The sequence below is a fragment of the Talpa europaea genome (genome assembly GCF_964194135.1).
Source record: "Talpa europaea genome assembly, chromosome: 5".
Taxonomy (NCBI): domain Eukaryota; kingdom Metazoa; phylum Chordata; class Mammalia; order Eulipotyphla; family Talpidae; genus Talpa; species Talpa europaea.
This window is the reverse complement of record NC_140071.1, coordinates 99798307-99824803: the sequence shown is the minus strand read 5'-3', so window position 1 is coordinate 99824803 and position 26497 is coordinate 99798307. Positions and strand designations below refer to the sequence as shown.

Genomic DNA, 26497 nt, shown 5'->3' with positions numbered 1-26497 from the left:
TCAACTAAAGACACCACCTCTGATGTGAATGGTCTCATTCAATCCATGTTCTACCAACTTTATATCTTCTAGGTCATCTTTTATGATGCTAATCAAGTGGCTAAGGCCTTCCTGCTGTTGTTTCAAATGCTAGAATAAAAAAAATTGATAATTTGAAAGCTTCTCTCACAAGACTTTCCCCCACTATTTTACTAGCAATACAGTACTTAGTAACTACTCTAAATATGGTGGGAATACATATTTAAACACTTAAACTATGTCTTTAGCTAACACTTTCATATGATTATCAGTAATATATTCTCTAGAAGCAATAAAATCAAATATAATGAACAATATCTTAAACAGAAATTCTGAATGCCTATACTAACCTGATAAAAAACAAAGGTATGAGAATAAAAGATTACAAAAAAAGTACTCAAATATAGATGACTGGCAAAAAGTAAAACTTATGTTTTAAAGTACAAAGTGATAACAATGGTGATAGCTCTTGTTGCTGACAGAATCCTTCCGAGTTATTATAAGGCAGTTTTAAGAACTTGGTGGGTAGTAACTAACAACTCATTAAATCCCTTTAGCACCCTTTGGAGTGCCATTATTATCTCTGCAGATAAAAAGAAATCAAGACACAGTTAAGCAACCTGGCTCAGTCACAAAAGGGTGAATAGCTTTGGTTCAATCCTGAAAGACAGTTTTTCATTGTTTTAGATAGGTGCTTATGTTATTCCCGATTTTATGGCATACAATTTACATAATCCTTTATTTTAATATGCTAGAATCACTCAGTTATTTTCAAGTATTTACCATGAAATATAATCAAGTATATGTATACTTTCCAAAAACCTAGTTTTTAGATGTGTAAAATGGCAACATCTAATCTAAGACCATAGTAAAACTGAATATACTGATTGTTTTTTTAAATAACCATCTAAAATCCTCATGGCCATGCCAGTTCTACCTGATAAATTCTACAAAGTTTACCATCTTAATATTTTTTCTCTAGACATACTCAGTGATTGGATGTTAAATCCTTCCATTTCATTAAGCCAGTCTATTTATACTATGAAATAAGCTAGTGGAATACCTCCCAACTTTTTCATACAAGATCAGCTTTAGACAAGTGGTTGGAGGTACTGGTCACCCTGACCTCTACCCAGGTCTGCTGAGGGCTAATTTATATGTGGCATACAGATTAAGAGAATAGGATATAGTGCAGCTATTTCTCAAAATTTAGCATGCATACAAGTCGCTCTATGATCTTGAGAAAATGGGAATAAGTAGGTTTTCTAAAGTGAGAACTTAGGTTGGTATTTCTAATGACATTCCAGGTGTGACTGCTATTGTCTGCATATTGGGTAGTGGGGTCTAAGGAATTCCAGTGCATCCACTACCAATGAATTCATCTTTTTAGGGGGAAGCTTTTTTTTTTTTATTGTAGTAATGCATATATAACAATTCTCCATTTAAAGCATTTTGAAATGTACAGTTCAGCACTATTAATTACATTCATATTGTTGCTCCACAATCACTATCACCTATCTCTAGAATGTTTTTATTTTATTTTTAATTTTCTATTCCTATTAAACACTAACTCTCCATTACCCCATCCCTCAGTCCCTGGCAACCACCATTCTACTCTCTGTCTTTGAACTGGACTACTATAGCTACCTCATATAAGTGAAATCATAAAATTTTTTTGCTTAATTTTTAAAGAACTGCCGTATTATTTCCCTCAGCAGCTGCACCATTTTACATTGCCACCAGTAATGCACAAAGGTTCTCTCCTCACCAACATTTATTTTCTGTTTTTAGGATTTGAGCCATCATAATAGATATATAGTAGTAAATTCACCCTTTTTTTTTTTAAGAATCTTTTTTATTCTTATTTATCTTGAAGGGGCCATGATGCTTTTACTTTCAGAAAAGCAACAAGCACAAAGCATTTTGTTTCCAGAACCATTTGAATGTAAATTGCTGATACAGTACCCTATCACCCTTGCATACTTCATTGTCTTTGCTCTAAGTTAAAACACGCTACTATAATTCCTACAATGATCTATCAAAATCAGATGTCTTCAAAATCAGTAGATACATTTCTATTACCATCTAATTCTCAGACCCAATGCAAAGTTTTGCCCGCTGTCCCAATAAAACATGTGACATTTAGTTGTCATGTTTCTTTTGTCCCTTTTTTTTTTAATTTTAATTTTATTTTTATATTCCCCATACAATTGCAACCCCCTTATTTTGACCCGAATCCCTCCTTTCCCCGCCCCCCAGCCCCCATAGAGTGTATCTGGTTCAGGACACAGAAACATCAATTCCAAAGAGCACCTGCACCCCTATGTTTATAGCAGCACTATTTACAAATAGCTAAGCTTTGGAAACAACTCAAATGCCCAAAAATAGATGACTGGATCAAGAAGATGTGGTACACATACACCATGGAATATTACTCAGCATTCAAAAAAGATAAACACATGCAATTTGCAGCAACATGGATAGAGCTGGAAGGGATCATGCTCAGCGAAGTAAGTAAATTCACCTTTTTAGAAGTGCACTCTAGTGCAACACTTACCTGTTTGATTTCTCGTAAGAGATCTGCATCTATGTAATACCTTTCTTCAGATTTGACTGCTCCAAAGTGATTCTGCATCCTGATTTGGGACATCAGTTCATTCAGTCGGCCCTAAAATAAGACAGTCAAATTACAACTGCAAACAAGAGTACCACTTCTAAAGAGAATGTTTTCTTTTAATAGGTACTATAAGCAATTTGTGCAATTCTCCCCCTGTACATTATTTGAAACAGTAATACAAGCCCAAAATAACACAATTAAGAGGCTACTTTAGAAAATTTTGTGTAAAGAGAATACTTGTATTTATTAAGTATACAAAATTCCTTTTTTGAAGACCACATGGCATTTATCTGCAGATCCACCTGAAACAAATTCTAGCTTTACGGTTTGATATGCTTACCTTAAACTGAGTAGGTGCATTTAGTTCACACTGAATTGTATCTAGCTGAACTCGTAACTGCTCTTCGTCAGCTTGTATGGCATAGCCACTCTTCCTTTGTATTTCCTGTTTGATCAGGACCTACACAAAGTAGACGCATACACCAACACCAAAAGTCATCTGTTTTCAGTTTTGCAAGTGTTACGTAACAATCAGTTGTTGAAAGAAACCATCTGAATAATACACTAACAATACTGATCTTAACAGTTCCAGTTACCAATTATGTTTCTGTCCATTTCTGTTAGACAAGTGACATTAGATTGACGTACACTTAACATTGTTTTAAATTAGGTGCTTTACGGTTTTTAAAAAAAGTTTAGACATTTACTAAGTCTTAAATGTTACTTAAAATTTTTACTGGACGTTTTTAAAAGACTTTGTGCTTAAGAAGCAATATAACATGAGAATATGTAAGAGCAAAGCAAATTCTCTCACACTCTTGATGTCCACTTTGCTCTTGGTGATGCATGATATCAAGGAGCTTGTGTCTATGCTTGCTTCTAGTTTTATGGTTTCAGGTACTAGGTACAAACCTTTAACCCATTTTGAGTTAATTTTTATATATGTTGTAAGACAGCAGTGGTCTAGTTAAATTTTTTTGGAAGTGGCTGTTAAGTTTTCCCAACACATATGCCTGGCTAGCTTTGCTCCCTAGAATACTTTCTGTTCGTTTTTGATATCATATACTTTTTCCTTTACTATGTAGATATAGTAAATTGTTATAATACTATAGAACCAACCCTGCATTCCTGAAATAAACCTTACTTGCTCACAATATATTCTTCTAGAATATAAGTAGATGGAGTCTCTTTGTTTATATTTCACTTAGATGTTACACATTTCTGTTTTGGGGGGGTTAGATTTATTGAAATATAATCCATATACAAAATTCCCCTTTTACGATGTACAGTTCTATGAATTTTGACAAACATACTCATGTTAACCATCACCACAATCAAGATAACACACATTTCCATCACCCCTAAAAGTTTTCTTCCGCCCCTAGAAGTACTGATCTGTTACCTGTTTCTAGTTTTGCCTGTTGCATATTACATAAATGGAATCATTCCATTTATACCCTTGAAGTTTGGCTTTTTCTCCTAGCATAATCTGCACCTCTATTAGAATTTAATCATGTTTATGGATTTTTACTTTGGGATATACTAAAAGCAGATATGTAAAATGGTACAGCTACTCTGGAAAACAATTCTCAAAAAGTTAAACACAGGCAATTCCACTCCCAGGGTTATGTTCCCAAGAGAAATGAAAGCAATGGTTACACAAACAAACTGCCCATGAGTGTTAGCAGCAGCAGTAGCCATAATATGCAAACAGTGGAAACAACCAAAATGTCTATTAATCAATAAAAATACAGTATACTTATCTAGTGGAATATTGAGCAATTAAAAGTAACGATATATTATTACATGCTACTACACAGATGAATTTTGAAAACGCACTATGCAAAAAAGGCCAGTCACAGAAGACCATGTATTACATGAATCCATTTATACAAAATATCCAAAATTGGCAAATTTATAGAGACAGAAAGTTGCCTTGGAGTGAAATGGAGTAACTGCTAATGAGCATGGGGTTTCTTTTCAGGGTATTAAAAGTGTTCTAAAATTGACTATGGTGATGGTTGCATAAGACTGCACATATACTAAAAAACCATTTAACTGTCGGCTTTATTTAAATGGCATGGTATGTAAATCTCATCTCAAAACTGTTTAAAAAATGGGAAGCTCTATTTTTTTCTCTTTGTCTGGAATAATTAAAATAACACTGGCATATTAGTGATTAGATAAAGTCAACAATGAAACTATCTGACCTTGGTGCTTTTTCCACAGTTGACTTTTAATAACTTTTCCAATTGCTTCTATGGTAGAAATCCCTCCATTTAGGATTTTAATATCTCTATGGATTAGTTTTGGTAATTTTAATTTTGCTAGAAAGCCATGTTTCCAGTATCTTCCAAATGTGTTGCCTTAAATTACATGCTGTTATTTTCTTATGCTGTTGCGCATATCTGGTGATGCCTCCTTTCTCCCCAATAATTTTTCTTTTTCTTGTGTCAGACACAAGAGAGGAATCCTTTTTCCCTTGTTCAGACTCATGTCATGCTTAGCTATTTTAATGGTCTTTTCAAAGAAGCTTTACAATTTATTACTACTTTTTTTCTGTTTCACTCATTTCACATATCTTTCTCTCTTTCCTATTCGTTTCTTTTGGATTACCTTGATAGTCTTTTTCTAATTCCTTAAAATAATACTGAGTTCTACACACTTTGCATTTGTATTTTTAAAAATGAAGTTTTTTCTTTACACTATAAATTTGCCTCTGTACAGCTTTTTGCAGCATTCTATAGAGTAATGTTTCTATTTTCTTTTTTTAAGATTTATTTATGTGTACAAGAACTGGGGTGTAAGCCAGAGGTGCAGGGGGTGAGAGGATTCACCACAGAGAGTAGGGCACAGAACAGGTAGATTTACTGAAATACACTGCTGCAGGGAGCAGCGGGTGAGGCAGGAGAGGTCTGCTGCACCATGTGGGCCCTGGCAGGCCAGGAATGGAACTCGTGCTGCAGTGGCTGGCAATAGCCAATAGCGCTGTCTTTAACCCCTATGCCACCAGGGAGGCCCAGTGTTTCTATTTTCACAACAGTTTATCATTTCCATTTTTATTGCTATTCATTCTGTTATGTCTTCTAATTTGGAAGTTCTATAAAATTGTTTTCATTCACTATTGGTTATATTCTCTTTACCAGTACTAAAAATCAACACAGTATTTTCTGTTATTTTTATGAAAACCAAATATTAATGATCAAGTTCATGCTTTCCTTGCATCAACATGATTTATTTCTTCACCGTCTTCACCCTCACCCTCTTAATAAGATCTGAATTTATTTTATTTCTGCTTTCCTCACCTAATCCTCTGACACCTCAAACATCTAGGTTTTACTAAGTAAGAGAGTTTGGTAATTTCAGTTTCAGATTATGATGCTATCATTATTTCCTTTCAGGTTTTTTTCCTATTACAAAAATCCATAGTTAGCACTTCTACCACATATATATATATATATAGTCTTTTTTTTTTTAAAAAAAGATTTATTTATTTATGCATACAAGAACTAGGGTACAGGCCAGAGGTGTGGGGGGTGAGAGGATTCACCAGAGACAGAGTGGGGAACAGAATGGGCGGATTGACCAAAATACACTGCTGAGGGGAGCAGCAGGTGAATCAGGAGAAGTCTGTAGGTTGCCATGTAGGTTGCTGCTCCCTGGCTGACCAAGGATTGAACTCGTGCTGCAGTGGCTGCAGCTTCATAGTTTGTGTCTTAACCCCTTGCGCCTCTAGGGAGGCCCGTATAGTCTTAATACATTTTTGAAAAAAAAAAGTCCAAATTATTACCTGTAAGGTTCTATGGGAAAGATCCATGAGTTTCCTCTTGTACTGTGCTATTTTGGCCATAGTTGTAGTCTGATTCTTCTGTAATTCACTAATATCTTCAGAAATGATCTGTTCAAAAAAATTTTTAAATATAAAATCAAATATAGATGCCATGATTCATCAGATTCATTGAGATGCTAAGTCTAATTCTAAGCTCAGTCTGAGACTCATTTCTTAAAATACAAACTTCCTTTTTAAATCTGCATTTATATTTCTTCTTTTTTATACATCTAAAAATGAAAAGGTACCATTCAAAATGAAAAGGTACCATTTCTTTTGAGTTCCAGGATATTTATGATGAGACTAAGTACACAGATATTTTTCAGAAGGAATAAAGGAATGCGAAATATTATGGAATACAGCCCATAATCATGTCATGAATGGAAAAAGATGTATAAAGTGACACCCAGGAGGGGCCATAATAAACAATTAACCCTAATCTAACTACTCCTGAAAAATATGGTATAAGCCAATCAACTATTGCAGATTGCTTGTGGAGTGATCAGAGTGGAGAGAAAGTTGTGTTAATTACACAACTGAATATACTTTTATGCCTCTGGACTATGCCTCTTATGACTTTTTGCCTGGCCTGAAACCCCACTGTTTGCCTTATGAAGTTTTAACCTTACAAACTTGAGTTGAAATCCCATTTCATTAATGTTTCCCAATAAGAATTAATCCCATAATTGTCTCTATCCATAAATCATTCTAAGGCAATGGCTTATATTGTGATATAATAAAAGGATAAGAAGACAGAGTAAAACATGAAGTAGTTATCTAAAACTGTAATTGTTAATTTGCAATAAACACTATATTGTTCTCCTGTAAGACAAAACAGTAGATCAGATGGTAAAAAGAAAAGTCTACAAATCCCTTTGACAACTCTACTCCCAGGGTCAAACAAACTAAATGCTTACATCTAATCTAGTCTGATGCTGCTTAGTCATCTGATCTTGAACCTTCAGTCTTCGAAGAAGTTCTTTGAAACCCACCATTGGCACAGGAATTAACCTGAAGAAATGCAAGTAGTCAATTTTCAGACCCTAAGTCTATCATTACAAAATATAAGAAAAGTTTTCACAATAACATTCATATAAATTCACATTAATTTTCTAGGGTTCTAAGACAGTTCTGACAATGAAGTCAACATCATTACACCACAGACATTTTATGTAACAATTACGTGTAAATATTTTACAAATAGGAAATATAGTTGAGTCAGAAATTCCATTTTTAAATGCAAATATAATTAGGGGACTGATACTGAAAAATTCAATGTTTTCACCACACTGTTGCTTTAGAGTCTTATAATGCAATAAAAATAAAAATAAACCCTCTAAATATAAAAAGTTAATTTTACTTCCCTAGTAACATTAATTTTTTTTTAAAGATTTATTTATTTATTTATACAAGCACTGGGTACAGTCAGAAGCGCAGGAGGGCGAGAGAATTCACCAGAGCCAGATCGGGGAGCAGAGCAGGCAGAAGGACCGAAGTACACTGACTGCTGAGGGGAGCAGCAGGCGGCAGGAGAGGTCTGCGCGCCATGTGGAACCCTCCTCCGGTGGCCGGGGAGCAGCCGGGGATCGAACTGGCACTGCAGAGGCTGCGGGCAGCTTCGCAACCCAGCGCTCAACTGCTGCGCCACCGGGGAGGCCCTTCCCTAGTAACGTTAATTCTTACATGAAGAGAACTATACACTTACTTTTCAGAATCAGGGTTATCCACTTTGGCTTGTTCCCAGATAATAGGATCAACACCTGTCATAAAGAAGAAATATTTCTAAAAGAAACTTTTTCATAAATTTGTCTGGGAAAAGCCTTCCTAATGCCAAGTTGTTAAGAAAAATGACTCAAATATAACTTATAAAATATTTCACAGGATAAGGCTTAAAAAAAGTATAGACTGAAAGGAAATACCTATATTCTACAGAATAGATTAATTCCCAGAATATAGGAAGAGCTCTTGTAATTCAAAAAGGAAAAAAAAATTAACAGAAAATGGGCAAAGGGCATGAATAGGTAATTCACAAAAAAATTAAACTTGTGGCTAATAAATATACCAAAAAAAAGCTCAACTTTCAGTAATCAAGGAAATGCAAGCTATAAATATAATTGTATCTCACCACCACAGTGGCAGACTCCACTGTTGGCAAAAATATAGCAAAAGGAGAAGATAGAATAAAAATGAGACAAGTATCACATTCTGATTATGAATGTAAATCGTAAAATTTTCTTTGGAGAGCAATTTGGCAGTATTTAATAATATACAAAGTATATACATTCAACTCAAAAATTTCAGTATCAAAGATTTATTCTAAACAAGATACACGCCCATGTGCTTGAAGATATTATTTAGTAGAATGTCAGTTGTTGCAAAGTTTAATAGTGAAAAAGTTTGTTTACACTAGAGGTTAAGTGAAGTAAGGTGCATTCATAATGTTCTATAGTTTCTGAAACACCAAGATTTACTTTCATGTACTGTTATGGGGAAATTAAGAAATACTGTTAAGTGAAAAAGTAAGCTGCAGTAAATGTATAGTGCAGAATCCTTTTTTAAAGAGCTTAAATATACGTGTTTATGTTAAAAATCACAGATAATTATTAATAGGTACTTCAGTGGAAGGGAGGTAAAGATGATCTGTTATTTAACCTATCTAGTTATGCCATCTAGAATCTCTTATGGCAAGAACACATTCAGTTTTACTTGAATATTCAGTTAAAACGGGATAAACTAGGGAAAAAAACTATTAGGTAGAGAGATTATAGGCTATTTTTCTTGAGTCCATCATTTCTCAAAATCTAAAAAATGTATTAGCTGTATAATAAAGCAAATTACATGGATGACAATAAAAATATTCAAAACTGACTCAAATAAAGTATGCATGTAATAGTGGAAACTGGCTTAATTAACACTAATAACTAATCAACTCCTCCCCAAATAGTGATCAAATATTTCTGTATCTTTCATTTTCTCAACTCTACAACTCTAGAAACATACCAGCAGGAGGATTCTGTAAAAGCTGTTTGATCTGTGCAGGAGAAAGTTCTGTTCTAGTCATAGAAAGGGTGACCCCAAGTTGCTGCAAGTTTGTTTTTATATTGGTTTGTTCAAAATGGGCATATAGTGTTGTGGCTGGAACTCTTCTTGAAGTACCATTTGGAGAACGTTCAACAACATAAATGACAACTTCTGTCCTGAGAGAAAAATAACCAAGTTATAAAATATAGAGCTTGTAATGCATAGCCACAAGTATGAATGCAGCATGTGAATTTCAAAGGGTAGCTTAATTCAGATGTTGGGAGAATGAAATTTTTTCTTAAACCTTGGAGATTAGGAAACCTTATTTAATGTTATGTTCACTTGTAAATCACCTTAAATGATAATAGTTAAAATGTGATATGCAAGTAGTATTTGTAAAAGATTTACTCAGCTGCAAAGTCCTATGTAAATGTTGTTTATTCTTTATCCAGAATTGAGTTCTTTGGGAGATCTGTTGAAGCTTTATGGGATGATATAATTAAGAACAAGAAGCAAAATCTGATTTCAGTCACCTATCTCACGAATAGCTCTTCTAACCCAAAATATCTTCAAGGAAGTATCTTGACACTAAGTCTGACAATGATACATAGGACAAAAGAAGTTAATCGAGCAACTCATTTATGAATGTACATGAACAGTACTTTCCAGTTGTGTCTTTGTGTCTCTTGATTTGTACACAGCTGTGATTAAGCTTTCTTTTTTGTGAATGAATACCATAAGATATAATTACCATCCAATAAGTTAAGAAACTAAGATTAAGAAAAAGCTTTAAACATGTTTAAAAGTATGTTTCTATACATACAGTATAATTACTAGCTGAGAAATGATATGCTGCTCTGAGATTTAATTTATGCTTTAGCAACAAAAACTGTTGCTCACTCTTTTTGGACCAAGGCACACATAAAGAGCACATTTAGTGTATACTTACTGATCATCTGGCAATGTTTTAATACCCTCTACATTTACAGTAAGGGTCTGGTGTCCTCCCAAAATTTTATGCAATGATTCTACCAAGTACTGTTGCTGGTTTCGAATATCTGCTTCTTTTTTATTGAAAACTAAGACCACTAGCCCATCTTCATCTTTATTATTGGGCATACAACTATAGCCTACTGCCTGTGGAATGACAAAATAAACAATATCAAAATATGCACAGATCTTAATTCAGGTGTTTAATATTAATAGCTTCATATCTGCTAAAACAGGAAAAATAGCTTAATGTTTGAAATGAAGGGAATGATTTTTCCACCACTCTGTGCCCTAGAAGGGCACACAATTATAAAGAGAAACTATTTTACCCAAGTGTAACATAAACTTATAGAGAAAAATTAAATTTCCTCTTCAACAGAATAACCAAATAGCTTCCTCAACTGAAAAACTTTGATATCCATTATTGTTAGATGTTTTCTGAATATTGTTGAACAACTTGTGCATGTCATTATAAAAATGACCGCAAAAGTCATAGACCAAAATTTAATTTATTTTACTATATATCTGACTGGATTAAGATTAGATATACAGAAAAATTATTTACAAATAAATACTTTTAAAGTTACATTGTCAATCTATAAGGAATGAATACATCATTTTATGGTCTCATTAACAAAAACCTATGAAGCAGGTCAGTTTTTTACATAATATTAAATATAACTATACCTTTCTAGAGAATTATTCTTTTAAATAGTCTTTTCTGTCACCACTTATACACAACTTTTAAAAAAGAGTTTAAATTCACTCTAGATGAATATTTATAAATTTTACCATATACATGTTAGATATCAATTTTAAAAACTGTTATATTCAAACTACATCTATTATGGTATTCCTCATAGTTACTAAAGTATAATAATTTCAGCTATATATACTGAAAAGATATGCTTCATTTTTCTTAGAGTGATGCGATAAACATGTATTTTCTAAAAAGATAGGTTGGTAACTTTTGCCTGTTTGATCATGTTCAAGGATCTGATCCTTAACCTTGTAGCTCCAATTGCAGGCTTATATACACATTTATTAGAGTAACACAGGTCAACAACTCAAAAGAGGCTGGAGTATAAATCGGATTACTACATGACTTTGTGATGAAAAATACACTGCCAAGTTTACCTATATTAAATTCAAATTTCAAATGAAAAGGTAAGCATAGAAAAAAAAAGAAAATGGACTACTGACATTCAGTGACAAAAGGATTACACATTCAGTATTACACATCCTATATGCTGGATAGAATGTACTGGCCAATGTTAGATGATGACCAATATAACTTGTAGTTTTGAATCTCACCTTTAGAGTTGCGAAGCAGACCATTCTCCTATTAACATTTTTTTCCCTAGGAATAAATTACTTAATAGCATTCCCTTCGTGATCTGGTCACTTTCAAACACACATATGTAAGAAATTACTTCAATTTTACAATTTCTTTATTTCTAAAATAAAGGTAAATGGTACTATATTCAAGAAGTACTAAAAAAACACAAGCAATTGGCAGTTTTAATCCAAATATTTTAACCCAAAATAGCATTTTTTTCTTATACTCTTCAAATGAAAATCAAAGGTAGTATTAATACCTTAAATCGGCAAAAGGGATTTTCTTGTGTGAATTCCACTGGTGGAATGTTATTGTTGAAATATCCTTTTCCTGTTCCCCAAAAGGCCTGCAGTTGATTCCATTTTGCCAAAATAGCATCTCTCTCATCTCCCAATAGCGTTGGAGCAGAAAGAGCACTTGCAGTATTTATCAGCTGGTTGGACTGAGTAGGAGCTTGTGTAGGCTGACTGAAGAGACCACCTAATGCTAAAAACATACCCCAAAATTAGTATTTCCAAAAAAGAATCAATTCAGATTCTAAGTGTGGTAGGCAGAATAATGGCTCTCTTTCCTCTAAGATGTCCGTATCCTAATTCCCAGAACCTGTAAATATGTTGTTTCACACAGTAAAAGGAATTCTGCAGATGTGATAGAGTTGAGGTTGTCCTGGGTTACCAGTGAGGGCTCAACAAAATCACAAGGGGCCTTAACAGGGGAGAACATCAGATTCAAAGAGATCTGAAGATGCTATGCTGGCTTTGAAAATGGAAGAAGGGGGAGCCAAAAAAGGCAGAGAAACTGCAGAAGCTGAAAAAGGCAAGGAAATGTATTCTCTAGAGTCTCCAGAAGTAACACAGCTCTATCAACACCTTGATTTTAGCCCAGTGAAACCCATTTCTTTGGCTTCCAGAATTCTGAGATAATAAATTTTTGTTATGGCAGCATCAGGAAAACTAATACACTCTGACAATTTTTACAATGTTAAATTTCTTTTTCTAATCATGTCATCTCAAAATAAGTAGTTCTATTACCAGAATACAAATCATATCTATATAAATTAGTGTGGTATCATGCCTACCTGAAAAAACAAAAATAAAAAGATGAAGAAAGAATGCATATAGGCATGGAAAAGTTGCAGAAATTTTTTCTAAACAATCTGATTACTACTATATTTGTGTAATAAAAATTTAGGGAATACAAAATGAAAAAAAAATTACATGACAACTGATACACATTAATTGATCATAACCAGCTTAATAAATACTTTTCCTTCTTAATATTACAAATACATAGTGAAAATAACAACAAATGGATTATAGGCTATTTATTGGTTGTGTAATGTTGGGCAAATCACTTCTCTGTACTATAAGTATTCTAAGTGAAAGAAAGGCAAAACTGTTAGATCAATATTTACAAAAGGTAAGTACATGAAATTAAACCTTCAAACAACAGTTGAGTCACTAATAATGCTTTAATCACATAACAAAAAATTCTTTAAATTACTGATTATATATATTTTATATTTTAAAGTCTCAATTTGGTGCTCTAGTATGCCTTTATCTCCTTTTGACACTTGCTTTTTCTCACTTTTTAACAAAGCAGGGAACACATCTGGGGCTCAGAGTTTAAAGCAAGGAGTCTAGCTACAATTTATTAACAAACTTTCTTTGTACTTAATTGCAATTGTCTTTTTCTTACTACAAATAATGGTTTTCCATTTATAATACAGCACAAATTTTCCTGATCATTTTCCACATAACCAGAAATATGGGGACTAAAAAATGTCACAACAAGGAAACAAACAAATGTAGAATGTGAGACATTTCATAAGACAACTGGTTTGTTTTCTGCAACAGTTCTTAATGGGAAAAAGAGTAGGGACTTCTCTAAACTAAAAAGAAACGTAAAAGATGTAACAAAAAATGAATGTGCGGACCTTGTTTGGATCATGATTTGAACAAATCAATGAAAAGAACTTTACTATGTTAGAATTTTTCACAATTAAAGAACAGAAAATATTCACTGGGTTTAAGATGATTAATGACCTCAACTATTTGAGTAAAGACAATAGAAACTCAGGTTAATATGGGCCAAGAGGCAAAACGAAGCAGTAGGAGATCCTCCCACTCTTCTTGAAGTATTTCAAATAGGGGGAAGAGAAGAAGAGAGTAGTGGCTGAAGTGAGATTAAAGTAGGTTTGTTTTGTTGTTAATGTTTTAAGGAAAAAGACAGGGTCCTTGAAGAGAGAAGAAAAAGAATTGCGTACGTGCACATATGTGCATGAGACAGAGTAGGAATAAACAGCACAAGGGTCCCATGAAAGCAGCTGAATGAGACTGAGAGCAAAGATGAAGAGAGGAAAGGATGGGTATAGAGGAGGTAAAAAAGCAGATGTGGTGGTGGGAAAGTTAAGGAATTACAGTGCGGGATTCTAGTTTCTCTTTGAAGTAGAAGTTAAGGCCATCAACTAAAAATGAGAACAGAAATTTGAAGAGAACAGGTTGAAAATAACCATTAGAGAAAAGGGGAGAATAAGCTGAAATAAGTTTAGAGACGTCCCTAAACTATCTGCAGAAATACCAGGCAATGCTGAGGCCCAAAGCAAGGCTGGTGATTAAGAATTTAGAGGTACTAGTCAATCTTCTATATTTTGTGATTTTCTCAGGTAGTATCTGGATAGATAGTTGAGCTACTACAGGCTGAGGTTGGGTGTGTGTGTTTCTCAAAGAGATGTAACACAAGGACAAGGAAGTTTAGCATATTGGAAAGAGTGACTAAAATGAAAGGACATGGTATCTAATTTAACTGGTGAAAAAGGTGAAGACAGGAAGCTGCTGATGAGGAGCAGAAAGTGTAGTGGTCTAAATATCCTGATGAGATCTAAGAACAGCTATATTGGAAATAGTTAGGGGAAAAAAAAAAAAAACAGGCAAAAAGAGCAATAGGTTGTGAGGATTTTTACATTAGTGGCTTTGGAATTAAAACAGTTTCAGGTGTTGCCAAGATCCAGGGTAAGAATATTGGCTCAAGTGGGGTAAAGATGGTCTTCAGAATAAAAGGTAAAGGGTATGAAAGAAACGTTTCTTTTTGTCTAACAAATAAATGCAAATAAGCCATGCGGATACTAAAACAACCCAATTTAATAGCAGAACTTGGAAAGAAAAGCAACACTAAGAACCAGCTGCCAAAGTCTTCAATAAACAAGAGGAAGCATGCAGATATTTCAGATCAGATCTATCAGAGATGAAATAGCCAGACAGCAAGCACCTCAGAAACAGGAGTTTTTAAAATAAGGTAATGGCTCCACAATCTGCAGATTATACTCAAATTCCTCACAATAGCAGGTCTCAAATTCATTATGCTGTGCCATGCAGTCATGCATTCATCAGTGTTTCCCTTCTGCCCACAATACCCTTTTCTATCCAATTGGCTAATTCCTTCAAGATTCAGTTCTTCCTTTACATTCCATAGCATCTTACATGGATCTATTTTAGTGATTTCACTTATCTACAGGTACTATATATTAAAAGGTAGTGTACATATACATTGTTACATGTACATATATATGGTTATTGGATGTTTGTCATTCTGTTGGCTTGGAAAGTATGAACAGGATTGTGGTTTTCAGTCTTATAAACCTGACAAAAAACACACTCAAAAACAGCTGCTACTTATTTGAATGAGCCCTTTCATTCTGAAAATGAACAGTAACAGATTCACATTTAATAAAAGTAAATGCAACTGTAATAACATAGTTGGAGAATTTATTTCAAGAAACAAAGAAAAAAAATCATGTCCTTCTCTATTTGGAGAAAATACAAATTTCGTATTTTTGTAGGAAGAGAGTAGAAAAGATTAATGGGACACTAGAAAGAACAATTCTGAAACTATTATCTTCAGCCTATTAGACAATTCTTAAAACCCATGTTTAACAAATTACTAATCTTCAACAACTGAGTAGAATGAATTTCAGTCTAAGAGAAATGAAATAAAAGTGATTTTAAGAAATGATGTGAAAATGATAAAGCATTAAACAGGAAGTCAAGGAACTTAATGTACTATAGTACTTTGAGACATATGGGTTTGGGTAAGTTACATTCTCTCACCTATAAAATGGACATTATTTCATGGGGTTCTTAAGAAAATTAAATAAATTAACCTATAGAAGATAACCCTGGAAAATACTACCTTGTCAGTTAGTAAAGAAGCTATGAAAGAGTCAGTCTAAAAAAACTACTACCAAAAATAAACCTAGCTCTACATTGTGGCAAAAGGACTTGCTTGGGAAATAATCCTAAGAGACTTAAACTGGCCCAACTTTGCAACTTAAGCATCAATAAGGATAATGTAATGGATTAAAGAATATCAAATAGTTTTGAATACTTGAGAGTTCCTAATATTAAATCAGTCACCTTTGGAGAATGATAGCAAACCAACTCTTTATTTTGAAAACTAATAATAAAGGGAAATAATCAAATAGTAGATGAAATTTTTTATTTAACAAATAAATGAAAAAGGAATTGTAGGGTTGGAATGACAGCAGTCTGCAACCCTAACAATGTAATAGATCTAAGTAATGATCAACAAAGGCTACTGCTAACATCACAACAGAGACAATCAGAAATTATATGTCTCTTGATTAAAAAATACACTTACAGTAGTCTTAAAAACAAAAAAAACTATCATCATAAATAAGCCCCTAGATCCAACTAATTTTGGAATATGTTAAACTAGTTAAAACTATACCATAGAGGGCCCCCCTGGTGGCACAAGGGGTTAAGCACTGCACTATGAAATAATCCACAGCCTCTGCAGCATAAATTTAATCCCTGACCAGCCAGGGAGAAACCCACATGGCGAGGCAGACCTCTCCTGTCTCGCCCACTGCTCCCCTCAGCAGTGTATTTCAGTCAGTCTGCCTATTCTGTTACCCACTCTGTCTCTGGTGGATCCTCATACCCCCCACATCTCTGGCCTGTACCCCAGCTCTTGTATGCATAAATAAATAAATCTTTAAAAAAAAAAAAAACTATACCATAGAATGGAATCAATAAAGTCTTTGCTGAAAAACTCTATAGCACAAATGATCTGATTTATTCAACAAACTGAAAAACAAGAGAGCTAAAGATTTAAGACAGGCAAAACTGAACAAAACTGTTAACACTTGAATTTCAAAACTATAAAGAAAAGTAAGGAAGTAATCATAAAAGACAGACTAAAGTTCCTCTCACAAAGCAGCGATTGGGAATAAAATGTGGCAGGGCTCCTGAAGTGGCTGGCCAGGTTTCATCTTCCCAACAGGCAGTGTTACCAGGGTGTTCACCTTAGCTATAATTCATTAAACTACTTTTGTGCCATTTTCTAGATTTGTCTTATTTTTAGCAATGAAAATTTAAATGGAATGATACTAAACACAAAGGCCTTAAAGTGTCCTAATCATCCAGTCTTCTTTCCAGTTGTAATACATATAAACATGAGCAGTAGCTTTTGAAATCTTTTGGAATATACTGTTTGTAATTCTTTTTTTTTTTTTTTTTTTTTAAATATTATTTATTTATTTATTTATTTATACAAGCACTGGGTACAGTCAGAAGCGCGGGAGGGTGAGAGAATTCACCAGAGCCAGAGCAGGGAGCAGAACAGGCAGAAGGACCGAAGTACACTGCTGAGGGGAGCAGCGGGCGGCAGGAGAGGTCTGCGCGCCATGTGGGACCCTCCTCTGGTGGCCGGGGAGCAGCCGGGGATCGAACCCGCGCTGCAGAGGCTGCGGGCAGCTTCGCAACGCAGCGCTCAACCGCTGCGCCACTGGGGAGGCCCTGTTTGTAATTCTTAAAAAAAGAATAATCCACTAAAAGTATTTTGAACAGTGCACTCAATGTTAGGTATCTTATTACAGTTTTATGTTTTGTTTTGTTTTTTTTTTTTTTTTTTTTAAAGATTTATTTATTTATTTATTTATTTATACAAGCACTGGGTACAGTCAGAAGCGCGGGAGGGTGAGAGAATTCACCAGAGCCAGAGCAAGGAGCAGAGCAGGCAGGACCGAAGTACACTGCTGAGGGGAGCAGCGGGCCGCAGGAGAGATCTGCGCGCCATGTGGGACCCTCCTCTGGTGACCGGGGAGCAGCCGGGGATCGAACCGGCGCTGCAGAGGCTGTGTGCAGCTTCGCAACCCAGCGCTCAACTGCTACGCCACCGGGGATGCCCATACAGTTTTATGTTTTAAGTAGGGTGAAAACCTCTTATACTTACTAGTTTGCTGTTGCTGCTGCTGAGTATTAAATCCTCCAAATCCCAGTCCAGTTCCCAAACCAGTACCTAAACCAGTACTAGTTCCTGTTGTTGTGCCAAAGCTGGTACCAAATCCAAAACCTTTGTTCTGAGTACCACTGAAGAGTCCTTTGAATGAAAAATTTGAATTGCATAAGTTAGGAAATAAAAACAAAAAGTGATTTCTAGTTCATTTATGTCTGTAAGTGATGAGATGTCCTCTTACCAGTAGTGCCTGAGTTGGTGGGAGCAGAAAAGCTGAATGCAGAACCTGCTGTTGTAGATGCTGTCCCAAATCCTCCAAACCCACCTAATTAAAAAAGGATAGACAGGAAGAATCTTTTGTATACAAGAGGTAATTTCTTTTTCATATTATTTCATAACTAATTGCTAAATATAAAGACAAAATACATTGATCTAATTTTCCTTTCTCTATTTTCAATAATGAAAAAATTCTAATACTAATCAAGAAGTCAGTATGTTACAAGAAATAAGAAACTAAATATTTAAAGTAGAAATACCACAGTGAAATAGACCCTTTGACTAAAGGGTTAACTGATTAATGGTTACCTAGCTGTAAGGATATGTAAAGCCTATTGCCAAAATAGGAAAAATTTTACCTTTCAAATAGGTGCTGCAAATTCAAATGCCTACAAGACTTAACACTGAAAACATTAATGGGTCAATTAGATTGGTGATATGTTCAATGTGAACAATTTTGTAAAAAATGACAGCAGTTCCTGAATTCCAGTACAGTATTGCTATAAAAAAAATGGTAGTTTTGTAGTGTTGTATATTCCCATTTTCCCCAAAGGAAATAGGAAGTCTATTTTCTACTTGAAATTTAGGGATTTTAAACACTTATTCAATACGTTTTATTTTTTTGACAAATAAATGTCTTAAAAATAGTATGCCAAGCAGATCTCATGGCACACTATGTTTCCAGTTTACGATGCTAGCTTTAGTCAAGTTACTTATATCTATTTTAGTATACATTTCTACTTAGTGTCCTTCAGGACAAAGCAATTTTTCAAAGGAAACATACTGCATTCTGACCTCTATCACAAGAACATTTTCTTCAAGGAAAAGGTAAGTGACAGAATGTGGAAGGAAGGGAAGGTTAGCATGGCTGTCAAGGGCCTCTGCACTACAGTTTAGAAAATCTGGCAAATATACCAATTTCATTTTTAGGTAAGTTTAGAGATGAAATTAACGGAATGGGATGCTAGTCTACCTAAAATTGCTTTACTTTTTTTTTTTCCCCATTGTCAGTTTTTACCCAATTACCAATGTGATGCTGTAGACTTAAGACAAATGTTTTGACCATCAGTACTCTCTGAGTTAAGCTATAGATTTTCTGGAGTTTTAACTTTTAATCTATTTCTGAGATTCAGCAATACTGTAATATAAAAGATATAAAAAGAAAAAACAAATTCATCATATGATTCTGAATTGGAAAATTACACAAGTATATACCACATGTTGTATGCAGGCACAACCAAGTACTCCATATATGTGTAGCTTCCATTACAGTACTTCAGACTGTAAGTAAACATTTAGATTAAAAATCACCTGAAGTACTGAACATTAAATCTTTTCTATTAGTCTTCACTTCTACAGAATAATTATGATATATTCTGAATTGGTTATATGATAAAAACACTGGTATCTTAGGCTCCGTAATACCAAATACATATATTAGTAATAGTGAATCAACATAGATACAACATAGTATTTCTATCAGTTGTTTGCTGAAGGTTAAGTTAGTTTATATATACCTATGAGCAGCTAAAAGTTGTAACAACTCAAAACTTACACATAAAGTGATAATTCCAAATGAACATGAAATCAAGCATATATCAAATAGGTTTATTAACTGTTGCTGAATTAAAAGGTGGGTGGTTTTATTTAGGAAACACAAATTGCAAAATAATGATTTTGTTTTACCCAGTGCCAATTTTAAGCAAACAAGGAAAGTGAATATACCAGGTGACAAGTAACATCTGCTTACTTTAAGTATATCTTAATGATAAAAGATTATTTTATCTTTGGAATTTTCAAGTTTTCTTCAAAATGTTTTCAACGCAGATGCCATGGTGATACTCATAATGCTGTAACAACTCACTGCACAAAATACCAGACTTCCCAAATAAGTTTTAGGGAGTAAATAATCTTTGCCAAATGCATATAATTGGCATGGGCATAAAGTAAGAGAATATGGACAATGAATTCATATACGAGCAGCTGAGGAGCAAGATTTGTCTACAGGGTCACTGAATACAGAATACACATAAAACTATTTTAAATAAATAAATACACATAGATTATAGCTTGTGTTTTGCAAAATTTCCAGGGATCTTCAAACAACACATAGATACCAAAATCTTCCTAATCATGTCTTTGAATGTAAAGATGATTTATCTACCTTTTAGAATTTATTATCTCACGGTAAATTAAATCACTCTCTCCGATCATTTGTCAAAAATCCAGTAAGTTGGGGATTCTTTTATAATTGTTATTTTACAGAAATCTTAATCTGCTGAGTTGTTCAAAAAAAATATTACTTCTATTACTGAGGTTAAAAAACAGTATAGTTTACTGCTGTTCGTATAAGACTTGTTTCTCTGGAGAAACACAAGGACGGTCAAATGAAATTCAATGAAAGATGCAGGAAAAATGAAAAATAACTGCAGGAGTCCAAGAATCCCAAGAAAATGGGCCTGATGAGATTATACTTTGGAAGATATACTCTACTCAAACTAATAACCCATCCAAATTCTTATCACTTGGAAAGTATCTTCTTTTCAATTAAATGCAAATTTCACAAAGGAATATTAAAATTTGCAAGGCTTCCCAAAACCAAATCTTTAATGACCGTCAAAACTTGATACAAATGTTTCTGATTCAGCAATAGGAAATGAATGTTCTTTCCTTATTAGACATAAGCTGTTTTTTCCCCAAACTCTAGGAACCATAAAATATTCTTGGACTCCTGCTCCCAACATTTGTTACACATACAACCCGCAGTATCTACCTGCACTTGCCAGACTGTTACCAAAATTGAACGGAGTCGCCGAGGTAGTAGAAACACCGAAATTCCCAATATTAAAGTTCACTGCAGGATTAGCAGTTAATCCGAAACCCCCAAAATTAAACCCACTGGCGGTGGAGTTGGCAGTCTCAAGCCCACCAAATCCTGATAGGCGTGTAGGCAAAGAAACAAAATTTTAAAAGGGAGGAGAGGGAAGAAGAAAAGGAAAAGAAAGCAAGAAAAGTATTAGAAGAATCAGCAGGTTTCACAGCAGTGAACAAAGACAGACCTTCACTTTGTTCTAAACAAGTTTAGGAAAGGAGGTGGGGACCGGAGGAAGGAGCTGGCGCGAGAAACCCCTCGGGAGGACCTACTCCGGCACCGGATCCCGCCCTTTTGCTGCGGGGGCCCACGGCGCCGCAGGGAAGCGGCTGGGCTTCCCCAGCCCTAACCTCACAGCCCCGTCCTCACCGGAGCCACGCGAGCGTTCCCGCGAGTCACGGAGGCTGAGGAGGGGAAGGGAAGACGGGTCTCGGACATGGAGAGAAAGGAGCAGTTTCCAGTCTCTCCAGACTTCCCGGCGGCGGGAAGCCAAGCCCAGGAGGGCAGGGCCCTCCGGGGACCCCTCCGTGGCGGGAGCGCGCCGGGCCGGGCCTCGATGCCCCCGCGGCCTCCCCGACCCTCTGGCGGCCCCCGCCCTTTCCCGAAGCCCCGGCGGTCTCCGCGTGGGCGGGAGACCCCACGATCTCCAAGCCCGAGCGTCACCGGCTGAGGGGTCGGACCGGAAGCCTCCCAGGTCCCCAAGATAAGGTCAGGGAGGGTCACTCACCCGCGGGGGCTGCAGTGGCTGCGGCGGTGCCCGAGGTACCCGAGGGAGCGCCAAAGTTGAAGGCCATGTCGCGGGAGCGGGGGACCGAGGCTCTGCTCCCGCGACACTCGGTGCGCTTCGCTTTTTGATCCGGCGAGGAAACCGGCCCCCGGATCTCGGAGTTCCGCCTCTTTTTTGGCCTATCCTGAGAGGCCGGAACGCCTGCAGGGCGTAGGGGGTGGAGGATCCAGAGGGAACGCCCCCCGTCCGGCTAGCTCGCTCGGGCTTTGTGGTTTCACGTGGCGCGGGGCGTCACAACCGAGGGAAAACGCTGGGTGCCTTTAGTGAGGCCACCTAAAAAAGGTGTGCGGGAGAGTGGCATTGTTTCTGTAGGGTAGCAGCGTGCAGTAGGGAGTTGCAGGGGGCTGGAATAGGCATGCAGTAGCGCTTGAAGATGTCCTGTCAATCAGCGGTTCCGGGAGGTCGAGAAAGCGTCCCTGTGGAAGTAATGTTTGAACCTAGGCCTGAAGGTTGAGTAGGCTAAACAAAGGCTGGAAGGAGGAGTGTTGTAAGAACTGAAAAGGCGATGAGAATAGCAGCAGCCACGTGTTTGCTATGTGCCAGGCTCTGCTCCAAGCATTTTACATGTTTTAATCATCAACTGTTCTGTGAGGTAGGGGTTACTGTTATTATCCTCATCTTATGGAGGCGGAAACTAACAGAGGGATAATCAGCTTCCAGAATCTGTACTCTTAAGCACTTAGAATACTTGCTGGGGGTGGAGGGGGGAGCCTACCTTAAAAGGATATATTGTCCTCTGTATTCATTCTGAAACTTAATATTTAAGTCAACAATGGGAGACAGAGCTTTTACACAGGGAGGAGATATAGGGCTTCCAACAGAGCAGGTGTGACTCATGCTGAGAAGATTGTCGCAGGTGAGAAGGTTCTAATCTAGGCAAAGCCTTTATAAGGATCAACAATTTGAGAGTCAGATAACTGATAGATTTTGGGGGGAACTGGCAAGAGACACATGGGAAACTAAGCAAATGGGACAACATGTCAGAAAGGGAAAGTAGCAAAAGGTTAAGACAGGGCTCGTTTGTAGAAAGCTTCTACATAATCCCAATAACATAAACTGAATGTTGATCTAACCAAAATTATGGCATAACAATGTTGGAAAAATGGGGGGGTGGTGGTGGAAAGAATATCTGTGTAATGAAGACCAGGTAGGAAGGAAAGCCAGATTCTCACCCTCCATAGTGGAGAGTCAATATATTGATGTTAAAATGGAAAACTCATGAAGTGGTGTGCATCTGGAGTCATGGGGGTACATTTTTTTCCCCAAAGACTAAAAGAGGGTAATTCTGGGAATGTTGTCTGCTTAGGTTTCTTATATATAACAAATTTTGTAGAATTATTTGATTGTTAAATCTATGTGCTTGTATAACTTTAATAATAACAATAACAAATGTAATGTCAAAATTTCAGATGTCTTTTGACCTAGCAATACTACTTCTAGAAATTTATAAGTGATTTGGCAAAATGATGGGATATAAGGTTGTTACACCACATTTATAATAACAAATGATTGGAAACAAATAGGTTTACTTGAATGGTTTTACAAAGAATATTATCTAGCCATGAAACAGGAATAATAAAGATCTTCCTGTACTGAAACAAAAGATCTCAAGGATAAATTACAAAAAAAGAGACATAATTTAAAACACTAGTAGTGTGTTACAATTTATGTGGGAAAAGGTATAAATATACCTACTTGTACAAAATATTCTTAGAAAGATACATTTTTTTTTTAAAAAAAGAGTAACATTGGTTGCCTCTCCAAAAATGAATTCGGTGGCTATGGATAAGGATGGGTAAGACTGCACTGTATATGCTTTTTGAAAAGCTAAGTGCTGATAGTAGCTATTGTAGGAGTCCCAGTGAGAGTGCTGATATAGGAATGAGGACAGCAGACAGAGACACTGAGGGGTGGGTGGACATGGTGATTGATGAGATGTGGAGTGAGGGAAAGGAGCTTGTGAATCCCTGGTTTCTGGCTTGTACATCTGAGTAGGTGTGACACCAGTAATGGAAATTTGAGAAGACGCCAAAAAGAAATGAGTTCCTTTCTTTACTCACCATATTTGAGGACAGCCTGACTAAGGATATCCAGCAGATGTTTGGATGTGTGGGGCAGAAGTTGAACCACAGACCCATGTTTCCGTTGTAATTGAAGTCAGGGAGTCAGTGAGTAGCAGGGAGAAAGTATCAGGTGAGAAGAGTTGTCAGCTGAGCACCACACTCCTAAGAGAGCGCATGCCCAGGGGAGCCTGAGAGAGAGGAAAAAGCTGCCTGAGGAGGAAAAGCATCAGTAAAGCATGCTCACAGAGCTCATGGAGGAACGGAGAGAATATTGAAGGACAGAGTGATAAAGATGGGGGCATATTTCTTCCAAGGAGGCCTTCCTTGACTATAGTTTCCACAATAACATATTCCACTCCTATCAGCTTTTTTCATATCCTTATTCTTCAAGACCTCCTATTTTTATCCCTTTCTCTCCCCATATTTAATGTAAGTTCCATAATGGTGTGAAGCCTTATTTACTGATTGCACCCCTAGTGGTAGCAGAGAGTCTGCATCATGGTAGTCCCTGGGGAGTGAACAAATGTGTTCTGGACATATCCCTTTCCTTGGCTGGCCCATATTCATCTCCAAGTCCTACATAATTTATTTTGTAAATGTTTATAAACTGCTTAATCTTCATTCCATCTCCCTGATAAAATAGCCATAATCTCTTGACTAGACCAGGAATCAGCACTGGCCTACCACTTATTTTTGTAAATAGGTCTATTGGACCACAGACATCCTTTTGTTTATGGCTGCTTCAGCTGTGATGTGTTGTGGGTGGTTGCATCCATGCAAGAACAGTATTGAGTAGTTGTGACAGACAAAAGTTGTGGCTAACAAAAGCAAAACTACTTTTTCCAGCACCCACCTAGACTCCCGCAGTAGCCCCTGCAGTGTAACAAGTAGGACTGTTCATTCTGGGTTGTCTGGAGAATGAGCTAGCAATGGCTGGGGTTCCATCTTCTAAGGAATGGGCTGCACTCAAGCGCAGGTCCATGAATTGGTGTCTTCACCCCAGCAGTAGAGATAGATTGTAATATCCCGTGCACAGTTGGCATTCCCAGACAACTTCTATAAACCACTGGCACCCTAACTCCAAACTTCCTATTGCTCAGCACTTGTACATTCCTCCATTGACAAGACTGCTTCTTCACATTTTCCTTATAGAAAAGGGGGAGGAGCAGGAGGATATGTTCTTCTTATTGAGACTCAATAGTGGTCTGGCCCTTGGCTTGCCTCTCCTTGGGATGATGGAGAATGGAGGGTCTGTGCCTTCTTTTTTCCAGCTGCCCTGACTTTACACATTTTTATTTTCCTCAATAAAACCCATTACTTAACCCATGCTATATGAATTTGTGGAATTCACTCTGGAGGCTGATGCATGACACCAAGGTAAGCTCCACCGTGCATGCTAATGGGAACCCAAAAGGACCTGCCTCACTAGCAAAAGTCAGTCTCCTAACTGACCTCCCTGCATCCATATTAATTTTTTCCAATTGGTTCACCCCACGGCTGGAGTGGGTCTTCCTAAACAAACCAGTTGTGTCTCCCACTCCACCAACACAGCCCAATTTAAAAGACTTCATGTGGGCTTAAGAGCAAATAGGCAAAAAGTTAACTCAAGACTCAACATGATCTCATCATCATCTTTCTTTCCAAGCCCATCTCTCACTATTATTCCCTTTCTAAACCACAGCCAAACTACTTTTTCCCGGTCACTTGTAAACACATTCATTCTGCTCTTGGACAAGTCATGCTCCCTCTGCCTGAAATGCTTTGCTTTGCCTAATTAACATTTATTCATCAGTCTCTGTCATATGTTACTTCCTCAGGAAGCCTTTCCCCAATTGTATTCCCAGAACATCATGAAACTTAGACACTTGTGATTATTTGGTTACTGTTTCCTCAACTACACCATAAATTTTCTGTTTCTTTTTGGTCACCAGTATTTCAATTTATAGTGTATGAAACATGTGTATCCATGCTTTTAGACTTTACACTCACCTTACATAGCACTACTAATTATTGTTCATGGATGCATGTTTTAATATCTGGCAGTATGTGTCACCTGTTATTAGTATTCTTTTAAATATATTTTCTGGATTTTTTTCTTACTGTTTCATTTGAAATAATTAGGCTTGGTATGTTATAGAGTTCCAGGTGTGTTTATATACATTTGAATAAGCAGAAATAGTTACAAGGAGCTTCCCTTATGACGGAAGCCAACTAAAATCAGATTTGAAGCTTGTAGGAAGCACACATCCTGGGGACCTGGTGTCTTTGTTATATAAGGACATTGGTCACACAGAGATAGCTATTTTATGACTGATCTAGATTTGCCCTGATTTCAGAAAAAAGATGCACAATTACTGGGCACTGCTGTCATCTTCTTTGAAGCCTCCATGCCGTGAGAGCCAATGCACAGGTGCAAATGCACAGGCTAAA

At 36.4% G+C, this 26497-nt stretch overlaps 1 protein-coding gene across 3 annotated transcripts; it reads right to left on the bottom strand.

Annotated features, from left to right (window-relative positions):
• Positions 1-22011, bottom strand: NUP54 (nucleoporin 54; the record flags this gene model as incomplete). Of its 3 annotated transcripts, XM_084233372.1 has the most annotated exons (13): positions 1-129; positions 2576-2686; positions 2976-3095; positions 6426-6533; positions 7382-7475; positions 8170-8224; positions 9465-9661; positions 10435-10622; positions 12074-12300; positions 18067-18213; positions 18311-18394; positions 21119-21280; positions 21945-22011. In XM_084233372.1, 13 exons carry the CDS (start codon positions 22009-22011, stop codon positions 1-3), a joined length of 1689 nt encoding a protein of 562 aa, XP_084089498.1. The 3 variants fall into 3 exon arrangements, with proteins under 3 accessions (XP_084089498.1, XP_084089499.1, XP_084089500.1); XM_084233373.1 differs by lacking the exon at positions 21119-21280; XM_084233374.1 differs by lacking the exons at positions 18067-18213; positions 21119-21280.
• Between the last annotated feature and the right edge of the window lie 4486 nt (positions 22012-26497).